General features: G+C 36.7%; 1 protein-coding gene across 2 annotated transcripts; it reads left to right on the plus strand.

Moving 5' to 3' along the window:
• Positions 1-2830: 2830 nt before the first annotated feature.
• Positions 2831-9977, plus strand: LOC121656625 (major histocompatibility complex class I-related gene protein-like). 2 transcript variants are annotated; one of them, XM_042011720.1, is made up of 7 exons: positions 2831-3053; positions 3153-3416; positions 3524-3793; positions 6779-7081; positions 7726-7827; positions 9505-9546; positions 9841-9977. In XM_042011720.1, the coding sequence occupies exons 1-7, from the start codon at positions 3008-3010 to the stop codon at positions 9861-9863; spliced, it is 1050 nt and encodes a 349-aa protein (XP_041867654.1). In that variant the 5' UTR covers positions 2831-3007; the 3' UTR covers positions 9864-9977. The 2 variants fall into 2 exon arrangements, with proteins under 2 accessions (XP_041867654.1, XP_041867655.1); XM_042011721.1 differs by lacking the exon at positions 7726-7827.
• The last annotated feature ends 1420 nt before the right edge of the window (positions 9978-11397 follow it).

Here is an 11397-nt window from a genome sequence, read left to right on the forward strand (position 1 = left end):
TATGTGTTTTTCACCTGGCGATGACATGACCCCACGATGCACGATGAGGAAGGGAAGGCAAGCTTTGTAATATGTTGAGCATTGCTGGTAACCTGCAGGAATCAGAAGTTTTTTTCACTGTAATGACTTAATTAAAGGTGATGAAAGAAGCACAATTACAACCTCACTTCCAAAAATGTTGGGACAGGATGATATTTATCATGTTTCTCAGCCTTTTGTATAGAGATGTGTATTTTACAAAGCTCATGTTTTACATGGAATTGCAAAATGTCTCAGTTTGGACATAAGATATGTTGTTTATGTTTTATTAGGGATAAAATATGGGTTTGAATATGAAAAAAACGTATAAGATGATATTTTGTCCAGTTTCTCCCTGTTAGAATGAAGAAGTTGGTCAGAGATGAGTGAAGGACTTCTTCATACCGACTGTCACTGTGGAGAAAGCATTCAAAAAATCATGATCTAATTTAGTTAGTTTTATTTTTTTGTTTGTTTGTTTGTTTGTTTTTTTTTAACCTTTATTTAACCAGAAAAAATACCATTGAGATTATAAACCTCCTTTACAAGGAAGTCCTGGCCCCATAGATAGGCAGCAGCAAATACGCAGTTACATAAGGTACCAAGTAAAACACACAGAAGACAATTAAAAAGAGAAAATTACATTTACAAGCAAATTATGAGACACAAGTGTATGTTGTGAAGTCAGCCTCAAGAAATCTCAGTGTTGATTACAAAGTGCTCCATGCAATAAACTCAGTTTCCAGATTTTCTGCAACATGTTCCAAGCAAAAAATGCTGAGTAAACAAAAGCCTTTAGACCAAGCATGAGGAACAGAAAGCAATGAGGCAGCAGTTGTTCCTCTTTCAGAGGAAATTCAACATGAAGAGTTGATACTTGCTGGTAGAACCAAATTAATGCCAGTTTTTAAATTAACAAGAATATTTTCTAAGGTAAATTGTGGCAGGATGTCACTTTTAACATAAACTGTGTTCAATCTGTTAATAGATTTGAGTAAAAATTACTTCTTGCTGGAAGAGTTAGTCAAGCTAATTTGCAAATACTGTGTGTGAAATACACAAAGGCTTGTCACATTAGGGTTCATTTTTTAAGATTTGTTGAAATTTTTTCTTGACTTTAACAAAGTTACTCTTTCCATATTTGTTTTGTTTTCAAGCATGATTTGATAATCTTGATAAATACGACTATGAAGAAATACCTATCCAACAGTTCTTAGCCCATTGTGAGTAATTCACACCACAACATTAGCTTTATTTAGTTAAGTAACGTCTTCAGATCACTATCTAAGGAACGTCTATCTATCTTAAGTATCTCTATCTAAGGAACAGTAGGAAGTTTTACAGTTATATGACCCAAACTTTATAAGCCCTTGATGGTGGACGATTTATCACTCAAAATGACAACTGAATGAGACACAATTAAAGTAAAATGTATCACTGCTCTTTAAAATACAAAATATTCCTACATCTTTCAATTCAATTCAATTTCAGTTTTAAGATTTATTGCCATTGTCATATGTACTATAGGCGCCATGTATTGGGGTGGTCTGTTTTCTCCTATACTGTGTGTGCACATGCGTAGTGACGTTACTGGTGACTGTGGGTGTGTTGTCTTCATTAATGTGTATGCTCACCTGTGATGGTTATGGGCCTGGAGCATGGAGGCAGGGTGAGCTTAAGGAGAAATTTTCTGTTGACTGTCTAAATGCACTGTTCTTTGCACATCTTGAAAATCATTGATTGAAGTAAGTCCTTTTTTGAGATTGTGACATGAATATGGAACAATAAAACATTGTGACATGAGCACTGGTTCAACGTGAAGCGTCTTCAATGTAATTCCTCATGTCTTAGCCTGCCATGGCGTTTGGATAAAAATTTAATTTTGTTTTTGTACCACAACATTTTCTTGGAGCATCAACTTTTCATAGTGCAAAAAGTGCAATACAAAACAAAACAAAACAATATTTGGTTCCGGCACCGCTGTGTAAAACGTAACTAAGAGTCATACCATTGTTTCCAAAGGGCATGTACAAATGTGTACATGTGTCCTTCTGAAAAAGATGGAGAAAAGATTCATGAAGATGTGGAAAATGAAAACATCCTTAAACTGTTGACCTGAATGTTCACACTTGAACAGAGGTGGAGGTCTGAATGCTTGTTTAAAGTGTGTCTGAATCCAGAGATCAGATTAACTAACACATCCTGCACACACTGATGTCATGTCTTCACACATCTCCAGAAACAAGTTAACAGAAAAATATTTTGTTGTGACTAAAATTGATTGCAGCTTGTTAAAAAAAATAAAAGTGCTTCAGTGGCAACATGTTAAAATGAAAGGAACATTGTTATGATTTCTTGTCATGAAAAAAGTGTTGACTTTTGGTTTGATTCACCATCACAACACAAAAAATAACAGAATACGTTGCGGTCTAACAGAATCATTTATGGTGTTTATAATGGTGGAGTGTAAACAGAGAGACAGGTCTGACACACTGGAAATGTAGGGCTACCATTTATCTAAAAGCTTGTACAACCCTGACATGACAACATGAAAAGTGTGATTGTGTACACATTACTGTGTGGTTGCTAAAAAAAAAAAGAGTGAATAAAGAATGTTGTACTCGGTGGGTTTTACCCTATAAAACAACAACAATAAAAAGTACAATGATTCTAGATGTGAAATGTCTCAGTTAAAAACACGAGTAGATCTCGCTTGTTTAGTTGTGCGCGTTCACGCGATGGACGTGCAAATCTCGGCAGACTTGCAGTTCTCGGCTTAATACATGTTAAGCAGGTTCGGGAGGAAAGATGGAAGAGATCGAGCCTCAAGGAAAGGGGCGTATGAAAAGGGTTTTGTTTTATTCCGCTCGTCTCCTTCATCCCGGTCACTTTCCAGATGAGACGGCGGTGACGCTGCTTTACACTTTGATGGTGGCACGAGGACTTCCTCCCGAGCAAAGATTAAAAATAAATAAATAAATAAATAAAAATGAAAACACTGTTGTTGCTCCTCTTCTGTGGCATGTCGTCATCAGGTAATCGCTTTTTAACCACTTCTGTAAATACTGCGAACGACATAATGAACATAATGATGTAGAATGTGTTCCTGCTGAATATTTAAACCTTTCTTGTAGTGAAATATTCACTGACGTATTTGTCCACCGGATTTTCTGGAGTCCCAAATATGCCAGACTTCATGATAACGTCAGAACTCGGACAAGTGCAACTGGATTACTGCGACACCAACAAAACCAGAAGAAGTTATCCAGGTTTCTGGGAAAAAATCAATCAAATTGATCCTCTGTTGCTGAAAGGGTACAGTGAACATTGTTTTAATGTTCAGCCACTGGTTTTCAAAGGTGTTTTTAGTAGATTGAAGGAAAACGACCCAAATGAAGGTATGGAACAGTATGTTGCTTTTTTTCTGTTTTTATTCACTACTTGTTTACTGTTACACAATTAAATATCTGTGTTCACTGCAGTGTCTGCTGCTTGTTTGTCTCAGCTGTCCACATTTTACAGAGTATAGCTGGCTATGAGTGGGATGAAAGAACTGGAGATGTGAGCTTCTTTGCACGGTATGGTTATGATGGGGAAGACTTCATGGAAATTGACGTGAAAAAATGGACATGGATTGTTCAAAACCCCCTGGCTGCCCCAATCCAACAAATGTGGGAGGCCAACCTAGTTGGTACAAACGATTTGAAAGTATTGTTCTATGAGGCTTGCCCTCTGTTGCTCAGGACGTTTGTGTCTCTTGGCCTTATGGAAAAAGGTACAGTAACACGATGTAAAGTAGTTTCATGAAATCAACAGTTTACATTTAGTTTGCTCAAACTGAATTTAGATTTTGTTTTCAGTCTGATTTCATCTTATTTTTTGGTTCATTTTCTGTCATAATAATATTCAGTGTGGTTCAGACAGGATGGTATAGAGACACTTTGTGATGCTCAAGTTTTACTTTCAGTCAAACTGAAACTACGATAGAGTTCATAATTACCAAGTAAGTAAATGGATTTTCACTGCAGGAATAGAAACACCGCTGTCAGTGAAGTGTGGTTGACGGTCCTGCTGTGAACCATGAAACAGATCTTCCTTCTTCTCTGACTGTGTGCTGTTGTTTTACTTTATATCAGGCTGTCAAACTTATTTTAGTTTAGGCCACATCACAATTTAGGCTAATGTGGGAGTAAAGAGGACCACATTTCCCCTTTTGTTTACATTTACATAATAATTACATTATTAAGATGTCTGCATTTAATTAAGTATTAATTTAGAACATATTTCATTAACAACCTGAAATATATTTACAAAAATCAGTTCAAGTATGTGCAGATTTAACTATATGTATATATATATATATATATATATATATATCAGATTATGAATGACATGTGTGTATTACAACTTACAAATCACTGTGGATTTAAAAAAATAATAAAAAACATTAATTCACAAAATAAAACATTTCACATTATGATTAGAATGACTTGTCAAGATCTACAAGTTGTTTAAATGTTCATACATGTTCATTTCCACATCGTGACCACCTGAACTGACTCACCTCATCATACGAAACTATGTCAGATTTATTTAGTTAGAAAAATATAAAAGATAGATAAAAGTTATTTCCCTGACTTGTATATTTATTATGTTAAAAAAAACATGCCTACTGCATGTAGACAGATTAGGTAATACAGTTGTTTTTAAAGATTGCAGTTTAAGTTTTGTACATAATTTTCACTTTTACCAAAATGACCTCCTTTCAAACTGGACCCTCTGGTGATCTGATTTTGGCCCCTGGGCTGTATTTGACCCCCCTGCTCTTTACAGTGTTGTTATGTAATAGATGGGTTATAATTTACTTTTGTTTGTAATTGTAGATTATAAAATGAATATATGGACTTGTCTTTGTAATTATTTTATCTGAAAGAAATATCAGATTGCGACTGAATTATAGTTCAAGTTTATTTATATAGCACATTTTCTGCAACAGCAGTTGCCCAAAGTGCTGAACAATAGAACAACAGTTGAAAATAAAACGCTACACAATAAAACAATAAAAACCAAGTAAAATAAAAACAAAAAATAAAATTGATAAAAAGATAAAATCAATAAAATAATAAAAACAACAAAACTAGAATAAGAACAAGAATAAAACTAAAATAAAATAAAACATGCAAATGTCAAGCTCAGTTTTGATCAAAAGCCAGTGCAAAGAAGTAGATTTTGAGTGAGACTTAAACCCAGAGACCGACTGAGCAGCTCTGATGTGAAGGGGAAGCTGTTCCACAGCTTTGGAGCGGCAACAGAGAAAGCTCTGTCACCCCTGGATTTAAGTCTAGCAGATGGGACCTTCAGTAAGAGCTGTGAAGAAGACCTCAAAGTCCTGGCTGGAGCATGCTGGTGTAGCAACTCTGACAAGTACGAGGGAGCCAAACCATTTAAGGCTTTAAAAACTATTAATAAAATGTTGTACTGGGTCCTAAAACTAACAGGAAACCAATGCAAGGAGGCGAGTACAGGGGTGATGTGATCACCTCGTCTCGTCCCTGTAAGCAACCGACCAGCAGCATTTTGGGCAAGCTGCAGGTGATGCAGAGATGACTGGTCAATGCCATAATATAGGGAGTTGCAGTAATCTCAGCGGGACGTAATGAGCAGGTGGATAACTTTTTCAAGGTCATGATTGGGCAGGTAGGGCTTTAACTTGCCAAGCAGCCTCAAATGGAAGAAAACACTTTTGACTACAGAATTAACCTGCCGGTGGAAGTTAAAGGAGTTGTCAATAATCACACCCAGATTTTTAGCATGGGTTTGACAAAACGAAGTAAGCGGACAGAGAACACTAACTGTACCGTTTAAGAGCTCAGAACTTCCAAAAACCACAATATCAGTTTTTCCTTATTTAAGTGGAGAAAATTCAAATCCATCCAGGCTTTTAGATCACACAAACAGCTGAGGAGGTTAGTAAGAGAATCCCCCTGTGGTTTTAAGGGGATGTAGATCTGAACATCATCAGCAAAGCAATGGTAAGCAATATTGTGCTTCTGAAAAATAGTCCCCAAGGGCAGCATATACAGAGAAAAAAGGAGTGGAGCCAAAATGGACCCCTGTGGGACCCCATAACGGAGAGGGGCAGCAGCTATTCTAAAATTGTAAAATGTGTGATTTATGTAGATAATGTTGTAGTCTCACCATTAAAAGAAATATTTTGTGGGTTTATCATTTACATCAAAGCATAAATGATTAGAGCTTTTGTAGTTAGTCGGCAGTCTTGTGTTTTCTGGTAAACACTGATATAATTTACATTCTCTGGTCCTGCAAGTTCATCTATTTAAATCCTTCTCAGGAATCTCAGCCCACACATTCTGTTTCTTTCTTTCTCGCCTATGTGAACTTAGTTTAGACTAAATAACTTCTGATTTAACAACTGTTGGTCCATTAAAGTAAATATGGTTTAACTCCACCATCTAATATTTTACAGCCTGTTTTCTGACCTTTTCTCCTCCTGTTATTTCTTGATGTTCTTTAGCTTTTCTCAGCTCTATGTATCAGTACTACAGTGAAAATCTTCATAATAAACATGTCAGAAGTGTTTTTTTTTTTTCTCCATTTCTTTGTATTTTAAAATTTCAAATTTATTTGATTTTCCATTTCAACATTTGCTGTTTGTCCTCTCATCTTCTCTCCTCCTTCACCATCTCTTGCTCTTCTGTCTCTTTGTCCTTCTCTTTGTCGTTGTCCCTTTCTCAATCAGCGCTTCCCTCAGTGTCTCTCCTCCAGAAGACTCCCTCCTCGCCGGTCAGCTGCCACGCTACAGGTTTCTATCCTAACACAGCTCTGATGTTCTGGAGGAAAGATGGAGAGGAGATCCATGAAAATGTGGAACATGGAGAGCCCTTACCCAACCATGACTGGACCTTCCAGTTAAGTGTTGAATTGATTGTTTCCTCAATCCCACCTGAAGACTGGAGGAGGTACGACTGTGTGTTTCAGCTCTCTGGTCTACAAAACAACATCACAACCATCCTGGACAAAAACCTGATCAGGACTAATTTGGGTAAGTTGGTGCAGTGAAGTTCATAAATGAAACATAATGTGTCAATGCCCATTTCCTGGATGTTCACTGGTGCCGGTGGAGAATGATCCCGCCTATGGAAATCCGCCATCAGCTCCTTGGTTTGATCTGGAGGCAGTTCTGCTGGCACCAGCACACAAAACCCTGGATCAGTTCTCTGTACTCTGTCGTCTTCATCTGTGATGAGGCCAACGACTGCAGAGTCATCTGAGAACTTTTGTAGGTGGCAGTTTGCTGAACTGTGTGTAAAGTCTGCAGTGTTGATGGTGAAGAGGAAGGGAGCCAGAAATGTTTCCTGCAGGGCCCCCAGCAGACAACGCTGTCAGGCTCACAGTCTCATGTCCTCACATACTGTAGTCGGTTGGTGAGGTAGTCCAGGATCCATGTAGTAAAAAAAAAAGCTGGTGTTCTCTCTTGTTTAGAAAATGCAATGAGATAGATTATTCACTACAAGGCTAGGGCTGGCGGGTTCAGGAATTCAGGGAGAAAAACAGGGTTTACATTCAGAGGCAGTTTGGACAAAAACTCACTTCAGCTCAAGACCACGACAGATGTCATGTAAACATGTCAGGAAGTCCTGCTGTGCTCTAAGTTACTCTAACTGTGCTTTTCTTTTTCTTGAACAGAGGGCCTGTCTGAGGTCAGTATTGCCACGATTGCAACAGTGGCTGTTGTTATTGTAGTTATCATCGTCGCTTTAGGATTAACTGCAGTCAAATATAAAAGTGGTGAGTTTCCAAAGAGCTCATATTAAGTTTTAAAAAGATGATGCTAAACTTAACAGCAGTGGCGTGCACAGACATGTTGAGGGGCAGGTGCTCAGTTTTAAAAATAGGGTACTTTGCAGAGCGCGTGGAACCACCACCTATGTTTAATTATAGTGTGAAAAAAATACAGGCTTTTATGTACTTGCAAATTTATTGAAATATGTTACTGTACATAAACCTGGTACTGATCTGATATGGCTCTCCCTATCTTCCTTATCTTCCATGTTGGTAGATGGTCTACTGTGGGACAGTAGAGAGAATAAAGTGATGCATCTTTGAGTAAGACTGCTTAGTGATAAGAGTCAATGCATTACAGCACTAAGACTAACACCAGTGTGCAACTGCCATAGTCTGACTCCAACACTGCACCACTTGTTGTGTTTTGCAGACAAATTCTAATTGGATATTTATGATGGTCAACATTTCATTATTAGCTTACAATGGTAAATACAAGGAATTGTGAATTCTGTAAAGCCTAACATGGAAACAACTTATATTTGTGGGGCTACAAAATAATGTACTGTGCTAATATAGCTTGTACCAGATTTGGCTGCCAAACCACATTGTGGACACTTTTACATGCTTCAATAAAATTTGTGGAAGAGTTCATTTTTAAAAACCTGAGGTCCCCCAATCATTGTAAAGCGCTTTTGGTGTATAGAAAAGAGCTATAGAAATGTAAGGAATTATTATTTATTATTAATTATTGAAAGGCATTAAACAGTTAACATGACTCTGGTCTAGGCTCTGACCTTTCTTCTTCATCATCTTCCTCCTCATCCTCCTTGCTGCTTGATGGCTTCATCCAGGCCAGCAGAGAGCTGCTTCCCTGAGCTGCCTGGTGTAGCCCCTTTAACTTCTGTTTTCTTAATCTCTCTTTTCTAGGCATGCTGCAGTTGACAAAAGTGGGGCCAACAGTGTTATAGACTGCTTAGAATAATGCTGCTTGGAATAAAAAAAAAAAAAGATTTTTTTAAATTATTAAAATCTGTGACAAAAGAGATGGGCAACTGGAGAACGCTGTGCGATGTGGTTTATTAATACATCATGAAAACTTCACAGAAGAAAAAGCTAATCATACTCTTGTTCGTAGTGACCACTTAGCCTAATATTTGGCAAGGTACCACTGATTATGGCTGGTGCCCAGCTCGTTAAGTGGGCAGTCGGCTAATTCAGACTCAGCCGTTTAGGCTGTAATGAGACAGACAGGCTACTTTACAACAGGGACCAATAGTTTGGTATCAGGCTTAGTTTAGGAGCAAAAGGTGCCCTCAGAATAGTTCAGCTTTACCTGAGTAGTGGCAGGTGGAGCGGTAGGAGGATGGGCATGCGATCGCATCACTGTAGTGGGACACATACATAAGTGCACAATATATAAAAAAAATAATTCTGATAAAAAGGGCACTTTTCAGCCCCGACGGTGGCAAGGGCAAGTGCTTCAGCACCACCAAGGCTCTATCTGTGCACGCCGCTGTTTAGCAGTATACAAAACATAAAGTGGCCTAAAAGAGGGACGAATTGAATTTCATCTTCAGTTGATTCTAGTCATTATCAAAATAAAGAAACTGAAAGAATGAATATTAAGTTTATTTATCACTTCCTAAATGAAAGCTGAAATGATGTCTTAATTATGTCAAGTTTTTTCAGAAAGACCCCTTCCAGAAAGAACCAGTTCACCTGGTAAGTAAAACTTGTATATTGATAAAGTATCTATCTATCTATCTATCTATCTATCTATCTATCTATCTATCTATCTATCTATCTATCTATCTATCTATCTATCTATCTATCTATCTATCTATCTATCTATCTATCTATCTATCTATCTATCTGTCTGTCTGTCTGTCTGTCTGTCTGTCTGTCTGTCTGTCTGTCTGTCTCTTATTTTTGTTGTTGTTGTAGGTTTTATTTTTCTGACATTAATGTACAAACATAGTCAACCCAGGATTAACATTCTGTTTTGGACACTTACAGCTTCTGACACCGTCTCACTCTGAAAGAGTGTATCCAGAGGCCAACAAACAAACAGCCATTACTGATGTCAAATATAAAAATCTGGAAGTCCTACACCGTCTAGTATATATATATATATATATATATATATATATATATATATATATATATATATATATATATATATATATATATATATATATATATGTCCAAAGACATGCATATTAGGTTAATTGATTACTCTAAATTGTCCCTAGGAGCGTGTGCGAGTGTAAAAGGTTGTTTGTCTCCTATGTGTTGGCCCTGCGATGGACTGGTGACCTGTCCAGGGTGTACCCTGCCTCTCACCTGTTAATGCTGTGATAGGCTCCAGCTTACCCACGACCTGTAATGGACTAAGCGGTACAGAGAATGAATGAATGAATGAATGAATGTATATACATATATATATATATATATATATATATATATATATATATATATATATATATATATATATATGCTCACATATGTTTTAAGTGAGTTTATTTTGCCTTTTTAGTTTAATATTACTGACAAAGTTTTGATTTAGAGCTCTTCTGTTAAATGAAATGAAATGCAGTTAAATATGACATTTTCTTCTTTTTTGTAAAATAATTTCTTTTTTGGTGTTTTTTGTTATTTTGTATTACACATTAAAACTTTTTTTGTTTTGTTCATGTGTTTCTTTTATCAGTTAAACCATACTCTTAAACTGTTTAGTGAAAGATCAGGAAGGCTAAGAAGAATATATCATAGATCTATGCTTTATTCAGGACTCTCAGCAAAATACTGTATATGTTTGGGTATTCTTGTATTTGTGTACTAGAATGATTTAACGTGTCCTTGTGTACTTATTTAAATAAATTTGTCTTGCTTTGTGTTGTGCCGAAATGCTACATTTAATTTGTTTATTTGAAATAAACATTCACTTTACAACAGAAAGCTTTTCGCTTAAGACATCCCATAATGCTTTTTGGTGGGTCACTGCATTTGGGTGCAGCACAATATATTTCAGAATATTACAAAATTTGCCTTGCTTTCTTATTCAAGATGCCATCTTAGTAGATAGAAATTAATAATAGGGATGGGCAACATCAAAATTCTTCCTGTCCATATGATTCCATTAGTTTATTGGGCTTTTTCCATTGATACCAATATCGATAACATTGATCCAAACTCCTCCTCCTTTTGACAGACAAAGAGAGCTGCCAAACAGATCCTATAGCATTACAGCTGTTCCTCCATGGAGTTGAGATCAATTTTTTTATCTGTACCTAAAAGAAAACTTACATATGTTGTGGTTCTGAACTACAATAAATTCCTAGAATCAGCATGTTTTCATGATACATGACTGATTCACTTGGTGAAATGACCACATTATAATCACCCTGATTAAAAAATTTTAACATACTATAGAAGAAAAAGAGAAAGAGACTGAATACGGGTGAATCAACTCAAGCAACTGACATAAACCAATAATGTTGATAATGTTCTCATCAGTGAGGATGAAACATGCTGTCTGTGTCTTCATCGTATCAGTCACACTGAACAGAAAGT

Source organism: Melanotaenia boesemani, chromosome 17 (assembly GCF_017639745.1).
Source record: "Melanotaenia boesemani isolate fMelBoe1 chromosome 17, fMelBoe1.pri, whole genome shotgun sequence".
Lineage (NCBI taxonomy): Eukaryota > Metazoa > Chordata > Actinopteri > Atheriniformes > Melanotaeniidae > Melanotaenia > Melanotaenia boesemani.

Excerpts from the sequence above, each read along its gene's own strand:
- LOC121656625 (XM_042011720.1), top strand. The coding sequence starts at position 3,008 with ATGAAAACACTGTTGTTGCTCCTCTTCTGTGGCATGTCGTCATCAG. Across the intron at positions 7,082-7,725 it reads CCTGATCAGGACTAATTTGG|AGGGCCTGTCTGAGGTCAGT; the intron begins GTAAGTTGGTGC and ends TTTCTTGAACAG. Across the intron at positions 7,828-9,504 it reads TGCAGTCAAATATAAAAGTG|TTTTTTCAGAAAGACCCCTT; the intron begins GTGAGTTTCCAA and ends AATTATGTCAAG.